Below are 27,338 nucleotides of genomic sequence, written 5' to 3'. Positions count from 1 at the left end.
AAGAAAATACATGGCAAGAGATAGCCTACAATTCATACCAAATAAGAGGAGAGAATGTGAGTAACTTTTTGACTTCCTTCCAGGTTACCCCCAGAGCTTCTATGAATTAAAAGGAGACCACTCCAACATACATTTATAATTCTTTAAAAGGCATTAAATGAGGCTGAAGTTATTTGCAACCTAATTTATTTAGAATTATCCTGGGTTTCTTGGTTTATTGGTATAATACATAAAACCCTCCCGCACTGTATTTAAAAGCTAAATGTAAAGTTAGAATCCGAAAGAAGATGGCAGAGCTACAAAATATAATAAAGATAAATGGAAAATAAAGCCTGTGGATACTTTTGGCTTTTTTGTGCCATGCATTCAGTGGGAAATCAGTTATGATGAGACCCAGGAGGAGCCTCATTGGCCCCTAGGACAAGGGAGTTGGTCCCAATGAAAAGAAGCCACAGAGAGGAGCACACTTGATCTGAGCACAACTTCCAGGATTTAGAATTCAGTCTTGATTCAGGCTGAACAGTATAGAGAGAAAATGTAAGCATATACGCTCAGCTTCGGTCATCTCAGATACCAGGAGCTAGCTTTAAGCCAATTGCCTGCTAAAGAACCAAGACACCTCCCTAGCCACTTGAGATAGACTCTCTTGAGCAAATGGACCAGGCAAATGGATACAACATTAGCAAATGGAACTAGGAAGGGGAACTCCTGCCTCCTCCGGGAAGTACTGGATTCTCAAGGCTGATGAAAGAAAAATTGATATTGAACTGGAAGGCACCCTGGTGATGCGATCCAAGACATTGTCAGTTGGTAAAATTTTTTCAGGAATATAATTAATGGCAAGGCCTGGAAAGAGGCTCCAGCTCTTAGAAGTCCATATTCCTTCTATGAACTATTTAGCAGAAGTCACTTGAAACCAGAAAATGATTTCTTTGTGCTCCTTTTCTTGCCAGCCTCCTCCCAGATCTCAGCTCTTCATCCCTAAATCTCCAAAAGTACTGGAAGCCATACGCAAAGCTGAGGTATCGAATCAGTGGCAAGTGCTGCATTCCTTGGCTCTGGAATTGCAGCCTTTCACTCATTCAAAGCAGAGTCTCCAATCTCCATTCCCAGGGCTTCAGGTACTAAGTCTCCTGTATCAGGATGTCATGTAGCAGCCATTCCCAGAAGACCTGGAGGTGTCAGTGTAGCTTTTCTAATAGTATATGAGTAGCCCGTGGAGAATTTCCAGGTCACCCACTTTTCCTGACAATAAACAGGTCATTCAGTATTCACTCAGGATAATTTGCTTTTAGTTATGCCTTTGGTTTGCAAGAACAGAGATTTGATTTTACATCTTTATTCTTCACATGTGATTGCAGAGTTGTAAATAGTGTCCCTTGGGATACTCCTACAAATTTTTATCAATTTGAGTTGTCACCAAGTAGCTGATTTAACTACAGTCACTCATACTCTCTCGAGGGCTAACTGGTTAGCACTCCTAAAGATACAGGACTGTAAGATAACTTCATCTCCCTTACTTTTAAGTTCCATCCATTAAGTAACAAAAGGCAGATGAAAATTAACTTAATGGTATGCTTCTTATAATATTGCTTTTAATGAATGCACGCAGATCTTTTGATGGTCTTTTTGAATAAATGTTTTGAATGAGAATGGGAGAAATTACTTGGTTTCAACAGCTTCAAAGAGGTAAAATTCACACAGAATAAACTGCGCTTATTTAAAGTGTGAAAATAGATGTTCTGAGTATGCACATCCTGTGAAATCACGATTAAGATAGTGAACATATCCATTCAACAGTGTCCTGGTGCCCATTTGTCCCCTTTGCTCCTGCTGCTCACCCCCCACCCCAGGCAATCACTGGTCTGCTTGCTGCACTGTGGATTGGTTTGTGTTTTATAATTTAATATACATGGAATTATATAGTACATACTGTCATTTGTCTGGACTTCTTGCAGTCAGGATGATTATTTCAAAATCTGTCTGTGTTGTTTTGTGTATCAACAGTTCATTCCTTTTCACTGTTAAGTATTAGTCCATTGTGTGGCTATACCATGGGTTGTTTATCCGTTCATCTGTTAATGGACATTTGAGTTCCAGTATTTGGCTATTACACATAAAGCTGCTATGAACGCTTGTGTTTGTATGGACATACACTTTTTTCCTTTGGGGTAAATACCTATTAGTGAAATGGCTGGGTCATATGTAGGTGTATGCTTAACTTTTTAAGACACTCTCAAAGTATTTTCTAAAGCGGTTGTAGCATTTTTACATTCCCAGTTTGAGAGATTTGAACTCACATGTTGAAGTTAATTATAGTATTTGTGGAAATCGTCTCTTATTTTGATATGTACATCTCCAAAATTAGAAGAAGTTAAGAAGGAAAATGGAATTGACTTTTCATGGTCAAAGTCTTAATGAGCACAAAATATTATCTATTTTACAATAATTATGTGGAATAAATATCCTTATTGTTAATGTTTACTTGATTTTTTATTTGCATATAGACAGAGTTAACCAAGAGCTGAGTTGATGTCTGTGTCATGAAAAAAGTGCTTAAAAGTTCAACAATTAGGATGGTCTTTGAAATTTACAACTTTAATCATTTTCAATGATCTAAATGATGTAAAATTTCCTGCCTCAGTTTGCTAGGGGAAAATTACAAATGGGCTTGGTCTTTATCAGTTTCTGTCTGGGTTTTATAGTCTCACTTAGTTGATATATGTGTTGATAGTTCTAATTCAGTGTATCATAGCACTTTATTTCAATTTACAAGAAATTATTCTACAGAGTAAAATTTGGTAATACACACAGAGGCTGCAGCCTCTTTAATACATGCACTCAAGTCCCAGTAAGCTTTGGTCACTGTATTATGATCCTCTTAAGAACATCAGTTGATTCATCAATTAGTGTTTATTACCATGTGCTGGCAGAAAGCAGACTATGGCTGGCCCATCTTTGCATTCCCCAGGTCACAAATACTTGTCATTTAATAGATAAATGACTGTTAGCGTAAATTCTGTGTCTCTCTCTGTAATATGACTAAAACCTTACCTACTGGCTTAAACCTACAGCCTTTGCCATAGTCACAAATTAAGACCTTTTTAAAGTTCCTGTTGCTCAGGCAATAAGATTTTTCCATGCATGTTTGCATCCTGTTGCCAAGGCAACAGTGTAGCACAGGCAGGCTGGTTTTAGACACGGGATGTTTGGGGTATCAGAGATGCCTGCGGTTCACAGCTTCTTTGATAAATCAGGGTATGTATAACTGTATTCAAAGATGTGACCCTGACTCCAGGGTTTGTGTATAAAGATGATTGTGAACGTTTGTGACCATCCAGTATCATACATGTGACTCGAAAGACCTTGTGTAACCTCAGAACCTTGGGATCTGGCCTCTCGGTAGCAGAATCGTGCTTATTTTGACTTGATGCTGTTCTCTCCCCTCAACTCCCTTTTCAAAGCCCAGATCTAGTTTCATTTAAGTTGAATAAATACTTGCCAGAATTGACCTGGCCTATCCACCAATGTCACAATCAAGCAGTTTTACAACAACAATTTACTGTCAGTAAGACCGTTGTATTCCTTTTCTGTGACGTTCTAAAATTCCCTGGCTTATTGCTTATTAGTTTCTAGCTGTCAGTGGAGGACAGGTGGAGAGCCACAGGAGTGCCATACCCCTTCCTGTAGTGGTACCAGCTCCATTAACGTTATAGGTGGATAAGAGGCCCTTACTGAGCCGGAGAAGGCAACTCTCCATAGTGTCACTTCTTCACACGGGATGTGTTTATGTGCATCACCACCTGAAAGAGACTCTCCTGCTCTAAAACCCTAGTTAGCTCAGATGGTGTGGTTGCATCATCTTAATGTGTAAGCCACGACTCTCATTTCATAAGGTTAAATGTCTCTTCTTTTTATCAGTGTTAGTGTGTTGACTGCTTTACAAGATTGAATTAAATGATGTGCTGCACTCACAATGCATGTGAAAATATTTCCTTGTTTCGGAGAGATATTTGAAAGAATTTATGAGGTATCAAGTTCTAGATTCCATCTCCTTCATGACCAAGACTCCCCTGACAAGATAATTATCCAGATAATCTACCTCCCATTGAAACAATCATTGCAAACTTGGTTATAAACATTACAAAGCTAGTACCTCCAATTGCCACCTTACATGGAGTGGTCTGGGGTGGGAGTCGTAGGCTAACACTCATAGTCAGGGCTTCAGTTTCTGGTGTGGCTTATGAATTCTGCATAAAGTCGCACCACGGCTGAAGAGAGTTGGAAGTGATGACCTTTCAGAATTTTTTTAACCTTCCATTTCTCTGAAATTCTGATTTATCAGTCTGAAGTGCTATTGGTCAATGCCCATTTCAGAGGACACAAGCTTCATTATGATAAGCTTTTTCACAATAAAACATTTCTGGAATGTCCTCTTTGTGTTAAACCATTTCTATATTTTCTAGCTTGCGTTGTCATGGAAACTACCCTCTACAAACGTAATGTTATATTGGACATAAACATTCAATCTGGTCCAGTCTAGAGGCAGACTGTCCTCAGGCTGTGCATAATTTCCATCTTTTGTCCACCCTTGTGGACCAAACAACTTTATAGTTAAAAGTTGTCCTTTCTGATTAAGAGTTTGATCTATTTTGAAATTACAGATAACTGTTTTCTTGTGATCTGTGATATAATTCCCAGAGATATGAACAGTTTTTCTGCTCGACCTGTGCAATCTTGTAACTTCCAAGATTATAGAAACTATTTGTTTTCACCACCCCATCTCCAGTGTCTAGCACACTGCCTACACACAGTGGGCGCTTACTAAATATTTTTGAATGAATGAATATGTGATAGTTATTTTTAAAGATTCCCTGAAGTTTCTTAAAGAGTAACTTAGAATTCTATGAAGGGGCAGCAAAGTTGAAAGCAACTCAGCCTAGCCAGAGAGGTCTATTTCACACATACCCAGTAGCACATTTTTTCTTAAACAAAGTATCTTTTTAACTGAAGTACACTTGATTTACAATATTGTGTTAGTTTCAGCTGTACGGCATAGTGATTCAGTATTTTTGTAGGTTGTACTACTTCTCAAGTTATTGCAAGATAATATCTGTAATTCCCTGTGCTATACAATATGTCCTTATTCTTTATTTTACACATAGAGGTTTGTATCTCTTAATTCCATTCCCTTAATTTACCTCTCCCCCTTCTTTTTCCCCTTTGGTAACCACTAGTATGTTTTCCATATGTGTGAGTCTGTTTCTGTTTTACATAAATGTTTATATTATATTTTAGATCCCACGTAAAAGGATAGCATACAGTATTTGTCCCTCTGTATCTGACTTATTTCATTAAGCATAATATTTTCCACATCCATGCATGTTACTGCAAGTGGCAGAATTCCATTCTTTTTTATGGCTGATTAATATTCATATATGTGAATACACACACCCCACACACACACCCCCCCCATGTCTTCTTTATCCATTCATCTGTTGATGGATTGCTTGGCTATTGTCAATAGTGTTCCTTTCAACATTGGGATGCATGTATCTTTTCAATTTTTTTTTCTGGATACATACCCAAGAATGGAACTGTTGTATCATATGGTAGATCTATTTTTAGCTTTTTGAGGAACCTCCATACTGTTTCCCATAGGGGCTGCACCAGTTTACATTCCTATAAACATTTATGAAGGTTCCCTTTTCTCCACATCCTGTCCAATATTTGTTATTTGTAGACTTTTTGATAAAGGCCATTCTGATAGGTGCGAGGTGATATCTCATGGTGGTTTTGATTTGCATTTGTCTGATGATTAACAGTGTTGAGCATCTGTTCATGTGCCTGTTGGCCATCTGAATATCTCCTTAGGAAAAATGTCTATTCTGGTCTCTTCCTGTTTTTAATTGGGTTGTTTGTGCTTTTAAAAAATGCTGAGTATTATGAGCTTTTTGTATATTTTGGATATTAACCCATTGTTGGTCATATCATTTGCAAATATTTTCTCCCATTTCATAGGCTGTCTTTTCATTTTGTCTGTCTGTGGTTTCCTTTGCTGGACAAAAGTGTTTAAGTTTGATTATGTTCCTTGTTTATTTTTACTTTTCTTTGTTTTGCCTTAGAAGACCGATCCAAAAAGATATTGCTACAGTTTATGTCAAAGAGTATTCTGCCTATGTTCTCTTCTAGGAATTTTTTTGGTATCATGTCTTATATTTATGTCTTTAAGTCACTTTGAGTTTATTTTTATGCATGGTCTGGGGGACTGTTTTGATTTCATTCTTTTACATGTAGCTGTCCAGTTTTCCCAGCACCACTCTTTTCTCAATTGTGGATTTATTTATGGGCTCTCTATTCTGTTCCATTGAGCTGTATGTCTGTTTTTGTGCTAATTCCAGGCTGTTTTGATTACTGAAGTTTTGTAGTATTGTCTGGAGTCTAGAAGGATTATGCCTCCAGCTTTCTTCTTCTTCCTCAGGATTGCATTGATAATTCTGGGTCTTTTGTGATTCCACACAAATTTTAGGTTTATTTGTTCTAGTTCCGTGAAATACGTTCTGAGTATTTCAGTAGGGATCACAGTAAATATGTAGAATGCTTTGGGTAGTACAGCCCTTAGACAATATTAATTTTTCCAATCTAAGAACATAGGATATCTTTCCATTTCTTTGTATCATCTTGCATTTCCTTTATCAGTGCTTTATGGTTTTTAGCATATAGGTCTTTCACATCCTTGGTTAAGTTTATACCTAGCTATATTTTATTCTATTTTATAATCTGGTATGATTTTATTTTATTTTTATTGAAGTACAATCAATTACAATGTGAATCTCTGGTGTACAGGACAATGTCCCAGTCATGCATATATGTACATATATTCATTTTAATTTTTTTCCATTAAGCATTATTACAAGATATTGAACATAGTTCCCTGTGCTATACAAAAGAAACTTTTTTAAAGTCTATTTTTATATACAGTGGCTAGCATTTGTAAATCTCAAACCCTCAAATTTATCTCTTCCCACCCCCTTTCCCCAGTAACCATAAGACTGTTTACTAAGTCTGCAAGTCTGTTTCTGTTTTGTAGATGAGTTCGTAGTGTCCTTTTTTCTCTTTTTTTGTTTAGATTCCACATATAAGTAATATCATACTGTATTTTTCTTTTCTCTTTCTGGCTTACTTCACTTAGAATGATGATCTCTAGGTCCATTCATGTTGCTGGCAAATGGCATTATTTTATTCTTTTTTATTGCAGAGTAGTATTTCATTGCATAAATATACCACAACTACTTTATCTGGTCATCTGTTGATGGACATTTAGGTTGCTTCCGTGTCTTGACTGTTGTATACAGTGCTGCTATGAACATTGGTGTGCATGTAACTTTTTGCATTAGAGTTCCCTCCAGATATATACTCTGGTGTGATGTTAAGTGGTACTGTTATTTCACTTTCTTTTTCTGCTATTTTATTGTTAGTGTAAAGAAGTGCAACAGATTTCTGTATATTAATCTTGTACCTTACTACATTACTGAATTCATTTGTTCTAATGATTTTTGTGTGAAGTCTTCAGGTTTCTCTATATAGAGTACCATGTCACCCACAAATAGTGAGTTTTACCCCCTCCCTTCCAATTTGGATACATTTGTTTCTTTTTCTTGTCTGACTGATGTGGCAAGGACTTTAAATGCTATGTTGAGTAGAAGTGGTGAGAATGGGCATCCTCATCTTGTTCCTTGAATTTAGTGATACACTTTCAACTTTTCACTGTTGAGTGTAGTGTTGGCTCTGGGTTTGTTGTAAATGGCTTTTTATTATGTTGAGATTTGTTCCCTCTATACCTGCTTTGGTGAGAGTTGTCATCAGTGGATGTTGAATTTTATCAAATGCTTTTTCTGCATCTATTGAGATGATCATGTGGTTTTTGTCTTTTGTTAATGTGCTGTATCACATTGATTGATTTGTGTATGTTGAACCATCCTGGGAATGAATCCAACTTGATCATGGTGTATGACCCTCTTTCTGTTGGATTCAGTTTGCTAATATTTTGTTGAGGATTTTTGTATCTATATTCATAAAAAAATACTGGCCTATAATTTTCTTTATTTTTGTAGTCTTTGGTTTTAGTATCAGAATGATGGTGGCTTCGTGGCATGACTTTGGGAGTGTTCCCTCCTTTTCAATCTTTTGGAAAAGTTTCAGAAGGATAAATATAAGTTCTTCTTTGTTTATTTGGTAGAATTTCCCAGTGAAGCTGTTCAGCCCTGGATTTTGCTTTCAGGGAGTTTTGTTTTTATTACAGATTGTATTTCACTTCTACTGATTGGTCTATTCAAATTAATCTGTTTCTCTTTGACTCAGATTTGGCAGGCTGTTTCTAAAAAATTACCCACTTCTTCTAGGTTGTCTAATTTGTTGGCATGTAACTATTGTAGTATTTTCTTACAGTTTTTTTTCCTATTTCTGTGGTATCAATTGTTGTTTCTCCTCTTTCATTTCTTATTTTATTTGGGTCCTCTCCCTTTTCTTCTAGGTGAGCTGGTCTAGAGGCTTATTGATTTGGTTTGGCTTTTCAAAAACCTAGCTCTTGGTTTTATTGATCCTTTGTATTTTTTTTCATCTCTATTTTGTTTATTTCCTCTCTGATCTTTATTCTTTCCTTCCTTATACTGACTTTGGGTTTTGTTTGTTCTTCTTTTTCTAATTCTTTTACAGGGTGTATTAGGTTGTTTGAGATTTTTCCTTTTTTTTTTTGTGGAAATCCTACATTTCAATGAACTTTCCTCTTAGAACTGCTTTTGCTGCATCCCAGAGATTTTGTGAGGTTGTGTTTCATTGTCATTTGTCTCGAGGTATTTTCTGATTTTTCTTTGATTTTATCATTGACCCATTGGTTTTGTAGTAGAATGCTATCTAGTGTATATGTGTTCATTTTTTCCCGTTGTCTTTCTTTCTGTGGTTGATTTCTAGTTTCATACTGTTGTGGTCAGAAAAGATGCTTGCAATTTTTATCCTCTTAAATTTGTTGGGGTTTATTTTGTGACCTAGTATATGTGGTCTATTCTAGAGAATGTTCCATGCAGTCTTGAAAAGAATGTGTATTCTGGGCTTTTTTGGACATAGTGCCCTGAAGATATCAGTTAAGTCCAACTGGCTTATTTTGTCCTTTAGGCCCTCTGTTGCCTTATTGATTTTATGTCTGGAAGGTCTGTCTATTGATGTGAGTGGGGTGTTAAAGTCTTCTGTTATTGTTTTCTTGTCTGTTTCTCCCTTTATGTCTGTTAGTATTTGTTTTTAGTATTTGTATTTGGATGTTCTTAAATTGGGTCTATATAGCAGAACAAGTATAATATCCTCTTCTTTTATTGACCCCTTACCATTGTGCAATATCCTTCTTTGCCTTTCTTTATGAACTTTGTTTTAAAGCCTGTTTTGTCTGATATAAGTATCGCTACCTTCACTGTCTTGTAGTTTCTATTTGCATGAAATACCTTCTTCCATCCCCTCACTTTCAGTCTGTATGGTTTTCACCCTGAAGTGAGTCCCTTGTAGGCAGCATATTGTTGGTCCTTTTTTTAGAATCTAATCTGCCACTGTATATTTTTTGATTGAAGCATTTAATCAATTGACATTACAGCAATTGTTGATAGGTATGTGCTTTTTTCATGTTAAACCCTGTTTTCTGTTTCACTTTGTAATTCTTCTTTCATCATTCCTTCATTTTGTTTTTCCTTTTATGGTTTGATGATTTCATTTTGTATTATGCTTGAGTTCCTTTCTTTCTGGTTTTTGTGAATCTTCTGTATGTTTTCAGTTAGTGGTTACCCTGGTTTTCAAGTTTGTTGACCCATAACTGTATCTACTTTTTTTAAACTGATGGTCATGTGAATTCAAACACATTCTAAAAGATCTACATTTTTACCACCCTATCCCCAAATTATGTATTTTAGTGTCCTAGTTTACACATTGGTGTTTATCCTTTTGCTGTTAATTGTAGTTATAATTGCTTTCACAAAAATAATTTGTTTTTTTTGAATCTGTGTTGTACTCTCTTATTTAGGTATCATCAATCCTTTTATTTATTTGCCTTCCCTATTGTGATTTTCCTTTTCTGGTGGATTCTTGCATCTTTTCCATTTAGAAATGACCCTTCAACATTTTTTTTTAGGGTAGGTTTAGTATTACTGAATTCTTACAGTTTTTGCTTGTCTGAGAAGTTTTTTTATTTCTCCTTCTATTCTAAATGATAATCTTGCTGGGCAGAGTATCCTAGGTTGCAGATTTTTCCCTTTCAGTACATTAGATATATCATGCCACTCTCTTCTGACCTGCAAAATTTCTGCAGAGAATTAGCTGATAGCCTTATGGGTATTCCCTTGTATACAACTGCTTTTCTCTTGATACCTTTAGAAAACTCTATTTTTAACTTTTGCCATTTTAGTTATGCTATGTTTTGGTGTTTCGTTTCATCTTGTTTGAGACTGTGTGCTCCTGTACATAAATATCTGTTCACTTTTTTAGTTTTCAGCTATAAGTTCCTCAAGTATTTTTTGATCCCCCCCTTCCTTCTGGAACCCCTATAATGTGAAAGTTGGAATCCTTAATTTTATACTAGAGATCTGTTAAATTACACTCTTCTTTAAAATGTGTTTTTCTTCCTGCTGTCTGATTCAGTGATTTCCATTATTCTGTCTTCCAGTTCATTTTTGTGTCTTCTGTATCACTAAGTCTGTTGTTTATTTCATCTGGTGTGTTTTTTATTTAAGCTATTGAGTAATTCATTTCTGGTTGAGTCTTTTTTTTATATTTTCTAATTTCTTGTTAAAATGTTCAGTGTTGAAATCAATTATTTCCCCTTATTCAGTTAACTTTTTTATTACCTACATATGAATTCTATATCTGATTTAGTGTTTATTTCTGTTTCATTATTTATTTTCACAGGGTTCCTTTTGCTTTTTAATCGAGAGTAGTTCCTCTGACTTTTTATTTTGCTTAACTTTCTCTCTGCCTCTACAAGCTGAGATGAGACAGTTATCCACTGCAGTCTTGAAATGGGTGTTCTTGTGTGGGACCATCCCCATGCAAACTGCATGTGCCCAGGGCCTTTTGTGGGAGAGCTGGATTTGATGTTGTTGCAACTCAGACCTTTCCTCAGGGTGTACTGGTAGCTATCAGCTTGGTAGGAGGTGGGGCTGGAGATGGAGGAGCTAGAGCTGGCACCAGATCTGAGGCAGGACATCCTTTGGCTTAGTGGTCATCACTGCCCTGTTAGGGGTGGGGTCTGCTCCCAAGTTGCCATAGCAGAAGTCCTGAGGGTCAAGCTTAGGCTGGCTCTGTTCCTGTAAGTGCATTTTTCCCCTCCTCCCTGCACAGGCCCTTTGCCCCAGAGGAGTGGATAGCTGAAGCATATGTGGTCCATATATGGACAGAGGTTCAGTGCACTGCTTGTGTAGGCATCTGCCACTCCACTCAGATATTTGATGCACCTTTGTTGCATTGCATTAAGTTGAAGTATGTTTCTCATAACTTGTCAGAGCATAGGTGATTCTTCTCTCACTAAAAAAAAAAAAAACAAAAAAACAAAAAAAACTGATAAGAAATTGGCTCTACCAGTCTGAAAAGGCTACAAACTGTATGATTCCAACCAAATCATATCCTGGAAAAGGCACAGATACAGAAATGATAAAAAGATCATGGTTTCAAGGTGTTTGGGGAGAGGGAGGGAGGGGGGAATGAATAGATGGAGCACAAGGGATTTTAGGGCAATGAAATTATTCTGTATAATACTATAGTGGTGGCTACATGTGATTATGCATTTGTCAAAGCCCATAGAATGTACAACATCAAGACTGAACCCTGATGTAAACTATGGACTTTGGTTGATAATAATGTACGCATGTTCATTCATCGACTGTACCAAATATGCCTCACTGATGAGGGATGTTGAGGGAAGTGGAGTATATACGTGTGGGTGGGGAGGGCTATGTGTGAGCTCTGTATTTTGTTCAATTCTGCTGTGAACCTGAAACTGCTCTAAAAGAATAAAGTCTATTAAAAATTTTAAAAAGAAATATAAATTGACTTGATTACAGTAGAGAAAAAAACAAGGTTGAAGTTTATTCATGGCTCCCCTTTGTAGGGTCTAATGCCTCTTCCACTAGGTGGAAGGCGCTGAGACCAAGTTGCAAAATGATCAGGAAATCGAGAATTTTAGGGTAGGGCAAACGAGTGATGTTAATAACACTGGGGAATTAAGGAAAATATAGTCATCTTAAATGCAAAACTCATCTCATTTTATAGGAATAGTGATAATTTCTTCTTCAAGACAGCAGAACTAAAGCATGGAAAATATTACATGTAAAATTTTAAATGTCATTTCTTTCTAATACAAAATGAGTTGTTTTGATTTTAAATGTGACAAGAAAATCACTCAAGGTAGTAAGGTTTAGGCTCGGAATCATTCTTAGAGCTTATGAACAACTGTGGCAGGAAGAGGCCTTGGTCATAGAGTGTCTGCTCTGCTCTGGTTTCAAATATGTTTATTTTCACTCTTTATTGAACTCTTGAGAGCATCCTCAGAGAAAAGTACCTTTATGTTCACACGTGAACCATAGTGGGGTATAGGTTTTCAGTAAATGTTAGTCACAATCCAAGTCGAATAAATCCTTCTAATTCTGTTTTCAGAGACTTCACTGGTGGAATAGGATCAAGACCAAGACCAGGTAATTTAGTGTTGGAGGCAGTAAAATCATCCATAGCTCCCTGAAATTCAATGTATTGTATGTTAAAGTCTCATATCTTTCCCCCTTTTATTTCTTCAGCTTTGCTGCCTCTTGACCTGCTTTTGAAAGTGCCACCCCTCATGCTCAGGGCCCATGTTAAGGAGCTAGAGGCCGAGGTAGTGACAGGGTGGCAGGCCCACAGCCTCCCTGCTGTGATTCTTCGCAGTCTCAGACACCATGGTAGTACCCGTTAGGTCAAGTTGATGTCAGATGCACGTGGGTGGAGAAGGTTGATGGTTGGGCCTGAAATGTCTGAATGATGCTTGGGAGGTAATTTTCCTACAAAGAGCAGGAGAGTTTTGTTTCATTTTCCACCATTATTAGTTTGGCAAGTTAACAGAGTCTAAATGCTTTCTGTGTTCACTTATTTAATGAGCTAGTGTAGTTTGTTTTTCTAAAAGCTGCATTTTTGCTTTGGTAGGAATGTTAGCCAGTTGAATTTTGAGGCTGACAGTGCATACCTACTAACAAAAAGTAGTAATTGTGTTTTACATACATACTTATGTGAGCCCTACACATAATGATACAAGAGAGTAAAGCGTATCTTTTTCTTATCTCCTTTAGTCTGACACAGATACTTCTTTACAGTTAGTAAATTTGATTAAAACAATATTATATATTGTTTCTCAAGGAATGTAAAAATTATGGATTCTTAAGATATAAAATTTTACAGTAATGGTTTGAGAAAAATGTATGTGAATTAATATTTCTAATTTCTGTTAAAGAGGACCAAAGTTCAACAGTAATAGTAAGTTTGTAGCTAAACCTGGACAATTCAGGGAAAAAAATTAGTGATTGTGCTTTAAACATATGTATGAGTGTATGACTCTCGAGTATAATGTTCTATTTTACTACTTTGGTTAATTCAGAATTATTTCTGGGTACTGTTTTCACTTTGGCTTCCTTAATTCACATTTTTTTATAGAGTTAACAGGTATAGTGAACATAGGAGATGTGAATTGATTTACTGTAATATTAGTCCGTGTCTCCACATTTATTAAATGTGCTTTGGAAAGTTACTGACAGTTTGGGGCCATTTACACCATCAGCATAGATGCGAAAAATAGATGGCTTTGTTATTAAGATGTTCAAAACTATCTGTTGACCATGCTCTACGCCTGCTATTTTGGCATAAGGTAAGTTCATAACATAATCATGAAGCTAAAATGATTGTTGATTGGCTTTATAATAGTGAGAACAGAACACATACATAGATAAGCAATTTCAAGTTCTGTTGTGACTCCTAATAGAAATTGCTTTTAATGAAGGGAGTGTTGGGTTTGAGACTTGGCTTGATGTCAGCGATCTCTGGATATTTAAACAAACCATTTAGCACAGTTCACATGTAATATATTTCTTAGACCTACAGTTTGTAATACTGTCTAATTTTTAAAAATTTACTGACTCATGTATTTTTATTTAAAATAATACATAAATATATAAAATATATATTATATATTATATATATATATAGGATCTTAATTGTTGTCAGTGAATGCTAAAGTTTCCCTATAAAGAATGATTAGTTTCTACTAATACTAGAGAATACACTGTGATGCATATGGGAAAATTTGGGTTACTATCTATGAATTATCTCACTTTCAAATAAAAAAGCCAAAGTCTTTGTTTTCTTTCATCTTAATACAAAATGGTTTTTCTCCATATTATAGAAGTCATACATTTTTAAATGCTGCAGGTAAACTTGGACTATTGGTTGCTTTATCAAGTCATAAAAAACTGGTACCATCCCCTTCCACTTCGATTTCCTCATCTGCAAACCAGACTTCATTCCATTATGCATAACCAACAGCTAGGGTCGTGTATTGCCTGAATGTTCAGGGGGGAAAAAAAAGTGTTGGGGAGGAGAGAATTTTGTCAAAACCTGGACATGCTCCCAAGACTGTATCTAGTGCATGAGCATCATTTTCTGTGTGAACAAAGGTGGGAACTGTTCTCTTAGAGGGCCAGGTGGCTGTGTTGGAACGTGATCTTGCCTGTGTTGACCTGTAAATGTGCACTTCTGGCTCATGCTGTGGTGATACAGCAGAACTTTGTGCACTGCCAAACTCCCGTAGCTTGGTTAGCTTTTGCATCTGTAGTGCTGAACGTAGTATTTTCCCACCACAGTATTTTCTCCTGGAGAATTCTGAGCTTCTTCAAGAGAACTGACTTTCAGAGAAAAAAGTTCCCTCTAGTAGGAATAACGGGAGCCAGTACGACTCTGTTAGTGATGGTAGCATATCCCAGGAAAAACTAGGCCTGGCAGGGGCCAGGCGATATGAACTAAACCAAATGCATATGTTCTTTTTTGATCACAAATTCGGGGGGGGGGGGAAATAAACCTGTCTGTAAAACATTTCCCCAAAACTGAACTTAAGTTTTCTATTGAGACCCTATTTCACACATCAGAAAACATAATCAGTTAGCCTACAGGCAAATCACAGCCCACGTTTCCATTCGGGCCTGTGTCCCCTTTACATGAAGGCAGGACCTCTGTAGCACTTACTCTGTCCATTCACCTCCCCAGGGCCTGGGAGGTCTGGCCTGTTTTTCCCCACCTCTCCAGACGTGGAGATGTGGGAGCTGAGCAGAGCCCTGTTGCTCTGACACCCCAGGAAGCCATCTTTACTGCCCTGTTCCATCCTGTGTCATATGACACAGGGCACTTCTGCATGGCTGACCCCCCAGAATTCCCTGTGGGGACCAGGCCCCCAGACTTACCACTCTTGAACCCCCAGACTTAGAGAGAATCCCATCAGCCACTCTGCCCTTCTCACTGCCCCCACCCCAGGCTTGGCCCAAAGTGAGCTGGAACTTGAATCTTTTCTGACACTCTCTTTTCTTCTCCTTGTTCCTTCATCCTCCCTCCTCGGAGAAGCTTTCTCTTACCCAGAAGGGGCAGGAAGAAGAGTTTGTTCAGCTGTAGGTCTGTTGACTCTCTCTGCCTTTTGCTTAGACATTGCTTTTTCAAGCCCAGGAATGTACCCTCTCTGTTCCCTGGCTCCTCTCTGCCTCCCTGTCTTGGGGAGGTGCTAGCCTCACGCTCTGCTTCTTGATGATGGGAGTCTCCTGAGGTCAAAAGTGAGTGTGAGAAATAATACAGCAGTGAATGTTCCACACAGCATCTTGCCATGTGTACTAGGTAGTCATTTTAAGGGACTTAGCAACTTTAAAAATGCTCAGATGATATATTTTGAAAAAAAATAACAAAAGACACAGAGTTTGGAACTGGAGGAAACCCTAATCCGTACACACGCACAGATTCAGCCCATTGTATAAAGATGATTCTGCCAGAATTCAAGATTGAAGGGCCTCAAAGCAGCCTTGCTTCTTTGGCCTTTAAACAGCTAGTTCCTGAGGCTGGAATGAAAGGAGGTGTTACTCCCAAAGGGGCAGGAAAAAGACCCCAGTTCTTGTATTACTCGAAAGCTAAGAATACAGACGGTAGATGGTGGTTTGTGCAGAAAAGATTGGAAAGGATTTATTTAGGGAAGGGAAAGTACACCCCTAAGAACAGGAGGCAGGCTGATCCAAGGGCAGATAGCAATGGTCTTTGTCCCTCCTCTTTTACCCTCACTTAGAGGTGATCTTTTGATTGACAGCTCTTGCCCCTGGAATGCCCAGTCATGTTTATCCCCTTTGCACATGTCCTTACCCATGATACACACAGAGAAACCCATGGGGGGGCCTAAGCTGCAGTGCCAATTATATTACAGTGAGCACCGGGTCATGTCAGGTTAGGTCCTTGTCACTGCCATGCAGTTACACCATTGGGTTCTAACCGGTTCCTTGCTGGCACTCACTTAGAGGAAGTAAAACCCCTTTATGCTGGAGGTGGGCATAACACCATCTTCTGGACCATCCTCCCCCTCCCCACCCATCTGCCCAGTGCCCCCACTTGTCTAGATACCAAACAGAAGGGCTGAGGCTTTGATGCAGCTTCCTGCCATCCCATGGGAAGTTCTGCCAGGGAGCACGCGGTGGGGGCACTGGGCCCAGACCGTCGAGTCTCTTGCTTATCATTTCTCCTTACTGTGGAGCTACTGGTGGTCTGTGTTGGGTAGGATTCCATGCCGCCCCCACCTCCACTCCCGCCATCATCTCTCTCACTTCCTCCCCACTCTCCTCCAAGAGAGTCATTCTCTCAGTGACTCAGGTCGGAGCTTCAGCCCCTCCTGGGCTCCTGCTCCCCACAGTCACCATGTGCTGCTCCACATGGGCCTGGCTTCGGTTCCAGCCTCTTCTCATGAGATCATCTTGTCTGACATCACCGTCTCATATGGCCCCTGACTACCCCTTCAGCTCACCCCGGACTGTACCTCTCCATGGTCCTGAACGCAGGACAGACTGGGCACTTGGCTGACTCCTGTCCTTTGCTGGAACTTCCTCTCACTCAGAAGCTGCCACTAAAATAGACCTTCCCTCACACCAAACCCCAGTCATACACCTATTGAAATTGTACTCATTCTTCATGGTCTTCTCAAATGGGACTTTGGCATCAACTCTCTGTCCCCCATCCAGTGGTTCTCCAGGTGGACCTCCCGAGAACCCCTTGTGAGTTCAGTGTTCTTGGCCCAACTTCTGGTGCCTTCCACACTGTTGTGCAGAGATTGACTGCTGAGCATTTGTAGATTTAAACTACAGTTGAGTTCCTTTATTGCATTTTACAAAAGGAAAGGAAAGAGGCCAGAGCAAATCTGTTCACCGTCCTTAAGTTTACAAGGTTGCACTGTCTTTCAGCAGGGTGGTTCGTCCCATATTGAGAAACCCATGTATGTTTTGGCCCCATTCACAAAGGGAAAATATTTTTTACTTTTTCAAGGAGCTCCTGCTTGAAACTCTCTTCCCTAGTTGTTCAAAAATTCCCAACGCTTAGCAGAGAGAATTCAGAAATAGGCTGGTACTACACTTTGGTCAACTGGGGGAATGTATGTAATCCATCTTTTATTCAACTTATAGTACTTAACAGCTCCGGGCTTGTGTTGTGAATTGTAGTTTCAGGAGACGGGATATATAATATAAATCATGCCTCAAAGCACCAGGAATGGGCAACTAACTTGGCTACCGTAATGTGCCATGAGACGATAAGGCAGACTGGAGTGCACTGCACAGCTGCAGAGACCCCACGCTTCCAGTTTATTACATGTACCTGCTTTCCAAAAAGATTTGACCATTAAATGTTCAAAGGTACAAGTAAAACATGTTAAACACAGCAACTCCTTTTAAGAAGAGGAATAGTATTTCAGGCCTGGGAAGGAGCATAAATATTATTTCATATTTGAAGTAACCAGAGGAAATGTCCATGATTTCACAGTCTCCCAGTGCTGAGTCAGGAGGCTGAGTCAGGGTAGAGTTAAGGGGCTGCCTCGTTTCATATCCCAGCACTGCAGCCTTGGTTGGACAGTTCTCTTAATCTCAGTCATCTATAAAATGAGGATAAAAATGACTACCCTTCAGAACGGTTCTTAGGATGACATGAGACGAAATGTGTAAAACCCTCCCCCGCACCTTGCCCACGTCCATGCTAGCAAAGCACTGGTCTTCCTCCGGGTCCTCCTGCCACCCCAGAGGGAAAAGCTAGCTGTTTAATGTCATGCTCATGCTAGTAAATACAATTTTTGACACTTTAAGTAAATTGCCTCTCACAGTGAATTTCGTAGTTTCCTTCTAAGTTTTAAAAACGTAATAAGGTTCACTATTTTAAAAAAAGTATAAAAGCAACACGGAGTATTCCAATTTTAAACTTGGATCTCATTTAAATTTTAATGAGACCAAATACTGTCTATCTTTTGCAATAGGAACCACATAGATATGAATCATGGACATACTCTGTAGATGTGACATTGCAATATGGTCAGCTTCTATGATGTCTTTTTAAGGAAAGTTTGTTTTAATAAAAATTGAATAATATTGTCTATGTAAACACGGCTTGTAATGTTTTTGAGTATTTAGGATGCATAGTATTTTCAGTGTGCTAAACTGAAAGATTGAGAGAATGCTTTAAAACTCAAAATGATGTGGCTAACGTTTGCTGCAATCTTGGTAGTTACTAATATTTAACTAAAGAACACAAATTTTAAAAGATATCTATTTGAATTTTTATCATTTTTGCTTTCCTAAAATTATTAAGACCTAAATAAATACACATTTTGGGATGGGGAATATAAAAAAGAGCAATGATTTAATAAGATAGAAAAGGAGGAATAATAATTCTCCTACCCAGTATTTGCTGAAGTTGTTCAGGAAATCAAGAGGACTTGCAAACGTTACAGCCAGACTCCCATCACTACCAGTCTCAGATTTAACTCTTTCTCCCCAACTCTAACCCCTGTGATCACTCACATCTCAGTAATCCTGCCAGAGCAGCCCAGAGTGCTGAAGTAGTCATGACATCCTGTCTTGTCACGATACGGCAGCAGCAGGGACCTGAGACACTGTTTTGGTGGCGAGATTACAAATTGCCTGTAGTCTAGGTAATGGGGTTGGGAACTGCCCTTTAAGTTGAAAAGAAATAGCAGATTAGGTAAAAACACAGGTAAAGTGTAAAATACAATAAAGGAAGTAGTAATCAGACAATGTAAAGAGTATTTACAAATCAGTAAGAAAAAAGAAGCTTGGGACCCAAACAGAAAATTCACCAAAGTGCAGTAAACCTCATCAGCATTCAGATAAACGCAAAATAAAACAAAATCAGATTTGCAGAATCGAAGCATTTGATAATATATAGTGTTGATTAAAGTGTAGAAAAATGGATTGTCTTCTGGTCAGAGTGCAAATTGATCTATCCACTTTAGAATGTATTTGTTAATATAGGAAATATCTATACTCAGCTATTTAATTTCTCCTCATCTACTCTAAAAGACTTCTTGTGCTTATGCACAATGCGGCATGTGCATGTTTACTCACTGTAGCATCACTTAGAACAAAATTAAAAGCAAGCTAAGTTCCCAGAAGTGGCTGAGAAAGTATGATGCATTCAGAACATGTCATACTGCTCAGTAGCAGTTATAAATAATGAGCTGTAACTGCGCGTTGACAAGAAGAATCTTTGTGACACACTGAAGATAAAAACTGTACTGGCGGAGGGCATAGCTCTGTGGTAGAGTGCATGCCTCGCCTGCATTAGTCTTGGGTTCAACCCCCAGTACCTCTAGTAAGAAAATAAGTAAATAAATTAGCCTAATTACCCCCCAAATATTTTTTTAAAAAATTGTAAAACGGTCTTATGATATATCACCATTTATTGCAAAAGAGGAAAGGAAAACATGAGGTAATACTATAGATTTTCTACAGCAGTGGCTTTTAAAGTCACTTTGGAAATGACCCTCAGTAAGATACACAGTTTATATGACTGAGTGGGCCCTTACTTCATGCAGTGCACTCTGAATTTTTTCTGTCCTGTTCTATTTCTTTTCATCCCATTCCATTCCCTTTGTTTTTTTTCTCAAAATGCTGGTCATGACTCGTTAAACAGATTTTAAGACTCAACCACAGACTGAAAAATACTGTTCTGAAGATACACACTTAAGTATGTCAATGGACAGAAGAGCAACCGGAAGGGAATGCGCCACGCTAACAGCAGAGATTACTTCCGGGGGAGGTGGCTGGTGGGTGGTGGCTGCAGGGAGCCTCGAGCTGCTTCCTTGACACTTAACGTTGTTTCACATTTGTTTGGTCATTTTACAGTGGGCATGTGTAATTACATATTTTTCAGTTATTTTTTTAGACAGTAAGCAATCAAAACTGTTTTCAAAAGTCAAAGACTTACTGGGATTGACAGCGTAGTGGTCAAGGGCCTTAAGAAACATGATTTTAAGTTACATTGCATAACTGAGCAGTTCAGAAGGCAGGCGTTCCAGCTAACAATCTCTGTTTTTGCATGTAGGGCCACAGATGAGCACATTCCTGTGGCAAGGTAGAGTGAAAGCCATGAGACACCCCACTCAAAGTGTCATCACAAATCTGAGAACTCTCTGCCATGCTGTCAGATTTTAAATCATTACCTATGAACATTAAGTCCACATGCCAGGAACATAAACTAGTCAGCATAAAACTGATCAAAAACCAAGCCCTCTGGTTTCTGAAAATGCAGAGCTAATGTTCCTGTAGCAGCGTCAACTTGGCCACATTAGTTTTGGGTATCAGTCTAGACAATTACATTTTAAGAATTATTTCTGCAAAGGAGCACAACTGTGGGAAATACAATGTATGTACACTTTGCCATCTCTGCAGGCCAGAGCAGATACCTCCAGCTCTCTGCTTTCTATTTTTGAGCTACCTTAATCCTCTCTGGTTTACCATCACATTTTTACCCTAAGGGTAATTTATTAAACCTCATCTTTTAAACGATCAAGTAGTTGATACTTAAAAGGAGTTAGATACAGTGCCTAGCAGAGGTAGATCCTTTAAATTTCAAACATTTAAACAGGGTATTAAATGTACACAAACTAGAGCTAGATTATTTCTTGAATGAATTTCTCAACAAACTCAGGAAAGATACCCATGAAGAAAATAACATTTCTTTAAATGTTGCATTTATTTTCTCTTTTGGGGTTTGTCTTCTAAATATAAATTTTCCTATGCTAATAAAAAAAAAGTTGACTCTTTTAATGACTACCTTAAATTTTCTCTTTAAATGTTTTGAAAACTAAAGTTTTTATGCAAGCTTTCCCAGAAATCATTTCTATAAGAATCATTTTTTCAAAATCCTAGCTGTTGCTGAAGCAATGATTGTATTCACATTTAATTTTATACAGACTGGTTGATTTCAAGGTTGTAATTTCAAGGTTGTGTGGAGGTAAGGAATGAAAGATCTTGCACCTTTTCTTTGAATGAAGAGAAACTGGCAAGAAAAGCATTGTTTCAGAAAGTGTGCAACTGGTTCTGGGGAGGAAGGGAAAGAGCATGAAGGTGGGGAGAGGACAGCCTACATCCATGTATCTGAAGTGTCTTCCACTTTCTCCAGTGTGGATCTGAGGGCGAGGGGAGGCAGAGGTGGCCTTGTGGCTGATCTAGGGGCCTAGGTCATTCCTTTAAATAGCTTTACATTCCTCAGAGTTAAAAACAGGCCACGTGTGACTCTGACATTTGAATCTGGGAAAGCAGCTTATATGCAATTGGACACCAGGCTAGTCTTGAACTGTGAACGTGATGTGGTGCTCTGATGAGAATTCAGGAAAAATTATCTGTGTCTTATTTAGACCTGAAGAGAAATGAAGGTGAAAAGTATACTTTGTGATAATCACAGGTTTGAAAGTAACATGATTTTCAAACCCTTGATTATTATAAATCAGAATTTTTTGGGTTTTTGTTTGCTAAGATTGCCTATTCAATATTTTCATTGGGTAGTTTCAATCAATTAGTTTTTTATGTTATTGAGGGCATAATGAATTTAAAAATTTTAAGTATGATAGTCTCTTAACTGCATATATGTGAAACCTAGCTTTTCAATGACCACAGTAGCCAAGACACCACTGACTCCTGGTGGCAGCATAATGTAATTGCAGGCAAAATTCCCAAGTGATAAACAGTCTTTCAGATTTTATAAATGATGACATCATTATGTTACTTAGAAGTCTGAGAAATAGAGGGAAGGGATTACACCTCCAGTGTCGTAAGATATTGAAGTGTTACAAGGTCTCTACATACTGTCTCACTGGTAGGATGAAAGTTTTTACTTTAAATCTTTTATTTATTTATTTTTTTCAGAATTTTACCCCATTTCCCACAAATGCCACTTTTGAAGGGGAAAACCAGGGTCTTAACTAACTGGAGAATTTGTCATCCACAGCATCTGCAGGAATTGCCGTGTCCCAGAGGAAAGTACGTCAGATCAGTGACCCCATCCAGCAGATCTTAATCCAGCTGCACAAAATCATCTACATCACTCAGGTCAGTGTCCTAACTTCTTCCTTCCTTTTCATTTTATGTACAAGTTCGGGGCACAACTGCTTTGTGGAACTTTCAGTTAGAGCCATGCTTGTTCTTACTCCCTCCAACTGCATATGACTGGGAACATTTTGGCTTAGCAAAACTGTTCCTAAATCTCAGTGACCCTTAGGCCTTGGGAAAGCAAGCACTGGCTACACATTATTTACATAAATCTGTGTCTTGATAAGCAACTTGAATGTTCATTTACCAAAGGTAATGTCCTGTTAATATGAAAATAAACTTTTAGAGACAAATAAGTGTAGACATTTGGACAAGAAAGTGACTATTATTTTGAAGTTTAAGATTATACATCTTCACTCATTCATTTTCTTTAATTTGACATACAATTATTAGGTGCCTGCAATGTACCAGCCACTGTTCTAGGCACTTGAGGCATATCGATGAGCAAAACGTACAAACGTTGTCTCACGCTAAGTTTCAGAGAACCAGTCTGGTGATTCTGTCTGTTGCCAATTGTGGCGACTCCAACTAAACATTCAAGTAGTAGAGAGAAATCCCGCCAGGCAAGTGGAACAGCTGGGCCCATTGTAAGTCTAACTCGGGCTAATACACCTACTGCCCCCCAAAAGCAAACATAACAAAACAAACAAGAAACTATTTGGATTAGTGTATTGCAGTGACATTATAAGACCGTAGGACTTAGAGTCACTTGATTGCTGGTGTCTGAGCTTCCCTAAAACCCTGTGGATTTCCTTCTTCTCAGTGAACAGTCACTCTGGTAAACATCTGGGGGGTCTCTGGTAAACATTTGGGGAAGGCTTGGAGGAAAATTTATATTGCATACTTACAGCAGTGCTCAGGGTCCTTCCACAAGGAGCCTCAGCTTTCCCACCAATCGAGGGGCTGTAGGTCTTGGAACTGACTGAGTTCTGGAAACTGCGTGAGAGGCTGTGACTCTCCACTGAGGCAGCAGCCACTCACGTCACATTTTTGTCTGGCAGACCTAGAGTTCCTTTTCTGTCATATGGATTAAGGAATGCTCTAGTAGGCGGACCACTGTTTCCTTCACAAGAACACCCCAACCAGTTAAGGGCCATCAGTGATCTCTGTGGGCCACGCATTCTAGTTAACAGGATACATCCCTGCCACCCTTTCTGGTAAATGCCCCCAACTTGTTACTGGTGGTCAGGTGCCGCCTCTTGGCCCCTGCTTCTCTGGGGTCACATCATCCCTGTTGGGATCACATACTGACCGTGTCTTACCCAGCCTACAAAGGAGACCAGCCACAGAGGTGTTCAGGGATGCTGGTGCTGCCCTCCTGGATGTCTTTCTCAGTGCCTTCGTGCAGGGAGCAGCTTCTGAGTGTTCTTGCTGAATACTCAGGGAGTGAGTGTGCAGGTCACACGTGGTAAATCCACCCCAACATTCCTGTCTCTCCATGCCTTTGAATCCCCCTCCTCTACAAGCCAGGGAAACTGGCATTTTATCCTCATTAAACACAGACCACGACTGAGTCCAAGTCTTTGTGCCCCAGCCAATCAAGTTACCACCTCCGGCTTCACAAACTAACAGATTAAATCTGGACTCTGTAGTAAGTGCACATGTATGAATGAATTCGGCCTGATCGAGTCCTATATTTTGTCCTTCTCGGCCTAACACCCTTAGAATCCACTCCTGCACGTGGTCTCTGGGATGCTTCTGATACATAATAACCAGGTCTTGCAATTTCCTTGATGTGCTAACTGTTTCCTCCTGGGTCTTACTGTGCACCAGTTCCCCTGGATCGTACTGAGCTGTGTCCCTAGTTACTGACTGGACGCTCCCTGTTGTGCATCTAAGAGGGATAAGTACCCCTTTTAAAGGCAGTACCCCTCATCTGTCCCAAGGGAGGTTAGCATAGAGTTTTCAAGCAAAAAGAAGGCTTGTCTTCTCAGATGCCAAGTTTCAAGCTACTTCCACTGGCAATGATGGCTCCCAGTGACTTGGGTTTTGACTTTGTCCATTTCACCTGGGTCCCACAACATGTCCTTACTTGGAGTTTTAGTATCCTAATCTATTTTTTCTAACTGGCACATGAGAATCTTGGTGAAGTGTGCATTCAGGTGACACTGTCATTTAGCAACCTGCTTAATTAAATTTTTGTCAGCCTTATCAGTGCTATGGTAGCAAGAAAATACATTCTGTTAGGGCTGTTGTGGAATCTTTCTAGGTGTTGGGCCATGACCTGAGCTGAGAGTTAAAGGACCCAAGCTGGTCATTTTCTTTCTGTAAGTGCCCCAGTGCATCTGAAGGACGCACCCCTCCACCCCGAGTCCCCACGGCCTTCACATGTCCTGTTGGCCGCGTGCAGCAGCCGCTCAAGCTTCCAGGGCAGTCGCTTCAGTTGGCTCTTCATTCAGGTGACAGCCTGATTAACCGTGATGCCGTGGATTAACTGTGACGCTGGGGATTACTGGCAGAAACCCCGGCAATGGGCTCAGCTCCAAGGGTTCAGTCAAACCAGCTTCCACATGCAGCTGTGTGGCTCCTTCTCCTGGACATTCCTGGTACCAGATTTGTTCCAGTGAGGGTCCAGTCGGGGGACAGAAACCACACAGTGATTTCCACAGGGAATGTTTCATATAAAGGACTGTTTAGGAATTAATAATAATAACAGTGTATTATCTCCTAAGGAGAGGAAGAGAAATCTGAAGACTGTAAGAAGAGCAGACAGGGAAGTCACTACTTACAGGGCTGAGGTCCAGACCTCACCGGAAAGGTCAGAGAAATTTACTGAGGAGCTGCTCTGTGGAACTTGCTGGAAATCAGCATGATAGGGTGATGTGCTGGGGAGAGCACTCTGTGGGGCCAGGGGAGGCTGCCCGCAGGTGGCTGCTGCTCCTTGGAACTCTGGGAAGCTGCCTGCAGGGTTCGTGGCACTGCATCTGGCTGGGGGTGAACATGGCTAGGGGTTCCTGTTGCTGCTGACCATTCAGTGCTGTCGTACTGAGGCCAGGCAGGAGCATCCCTGGAACCAGAAAGAACCTCCGTCCTCCGCTAGCGCCCTCTGCTGATGGAGCGGAACATCCTGCCGGCTGGTGAGGGAGAGATGTTCCAGTATCACAAGCAGGGCAAGGAAGGGTGGACTTGGAGCCAAGGGGAAACAAATTGACAAGTGGCACCAGTAGCCTGGGGGACCAGGCAAGGGGCTCCCTTCTTGGGGGCCTGCGCATCTCTGACTTCTCACTGTTCCCCTTTGATTTCTGCCCAGCCTGGGGAGTAGCCAGGCTCTTATCTGTCGTGTCTGGGGCTTTGTGTGTGTGTGTGTGTTTAGCAAATCTGCTATTCTTTTCATTGCTCTGAGGGCCAGCCTTTTTGAGACTCAAGAATCTAAAATTGATTACCTTTTTTCCATTTTCTGCTGTCAACCTCTCTCTTAGGCAATCCCACAGAATTGTCTCCCTGATTAAATGAAAGTAGGTGAAGGACATGTGATGGGGGAGCAGAAAATTGGTCAATAAATCAAAATACAATCTGCCATGTCTGTACTGAGTAAAGAGATTATGTTCAAAAATACATTTCCATTTAAATACTGATATAGACATAGTGGGGAGCATGCTTAACATCAGTGTTATGGAAATAACTTCAAATAGCTTATTGGTTACCTTAATGATTAACTACTAAGTTGGGAAAAGATACCTTCTGAAATTTAGGTACAGTTTCCATATCCATGTCTTGATCATTTTTATGTAATAAAAAAAACCCTTCTTAATGGAAGTGTTTCATTTCTTTATTGGATTTCGAAGTATTTTAAAGCCAGAATGAAGCAATCACAGATACTATGTTGCTTTTACAGTGCCAGTATAACACACAATTTCATATTTTTGGCCAGATGGCATTACTTGTTACAAGTTCAGCTAGAACCATGTTGGTTGTAAGAGTGTATTTCCAGAATACTTGAAAGTTTATGACATTGCACAAAGTAAGAAATGATGGCTCTTCGGGAGAACTCTAAATTACAGTGCTAACCAAAGTCAGAGCCTTTCAAATAAAGGAGATAAGTACAAGTCTAAAGGTCACACTCATATATTTCCTGAAGGTTGAAGACCATGGTCAGATTTCCCTCTCTGCTAATTGCAAAGGAAACTTCTGAAGTAAAACTGAAATGACAAAACAAAAAGCCCTTCTTGTTCACATGTTTATTTACTAGACAAACTCTCCCAAACTTAGGCTGAGGTAGCCATCCTGAATTGCAAGGCCAGATCCCTCCTGACAACCAGCAAGTAACCTGAAATGGGAAACTGCTAACCTTGTGTTGGTGGTGGCCTTTCCTATCCAGTTTCCAGAGATAAGTCTGGAAATCATCTAAAAGCAACTGTAAAAGGATGTTAGAATCCTTACCCAACCTTCACTGATTGGATATCTGTTTTCATTAAAAATAAGACAGTAATCTTTTTTTACATTTTTTACTTTATTGAGTTATAGTTTACACTGTTGTGTCAATTTCCAGTGTAGAGCACAATTTTTCAGTTATAAATGAACATACATGTATTCATTGTTGCATTCTTTCTCATTTTGAGCTACCATAGGATCTTGTATATATTTCCCTGTGCTCTACAGTATAATCTTGTTTACCTATTCTATATATACCTTTCAGTATCTACAAATTTTGAACTCCCAGTCTGT

At 39.3% G+C, this 27,338-nt stretch overlaps 1 protein-coding gene across 1 annotated transcript in view; it reads left to right on the top strand.

The window, feature by feature from the left end:
• LOC140686652 (serine/threonine-protein kinase Nek10-like) overlaps positions 1 to 27,338 on the top strand; it is a 70,123-nt gene that overhangs the window by 25,201 nt on the left and 17,584 nt on the right. The window contains exons 8-11 of the mRNA XM_072940855.1: positions 12,685 to 12,722; positions 12,822 to 12,962; positions 20,668 to 20,697; positions 22,573 to 22,673. Coding sequence (XP_072796956.1) covers positions 12,685 to 12,722; positions 12,822 to 12,962; positions 20,668 to 20,697; positions 22,573 to 22,673 — 310 coding nt within the window. The remainder of the gene's footprint in view (positions 1 to 12,684; positions 12,723 to 12,821; positions 12,963 to 20,667; positions 20,698 to 22,572; positions 22,674 to 27,338) is intronic.

This window comes from Vicugna pacos, chromosome 17 (genome assembly GCF_048564905.1).
Source record: "Vicugna pacos chromosome 17, VicPac4, whole genome shotgun sequence".
Taxonomy (NCBI): domain Eukaryota; kingdom Metazoa; phylum Chordata; class Mammalia; order Artiodactyla; family Camelidae; genus Vicugna; species Vicugna pacos.
Note: the sequence above shows the minus strand (reverse complement) of the source record. Positions and strands in the feature narration are given on the sequence as shown.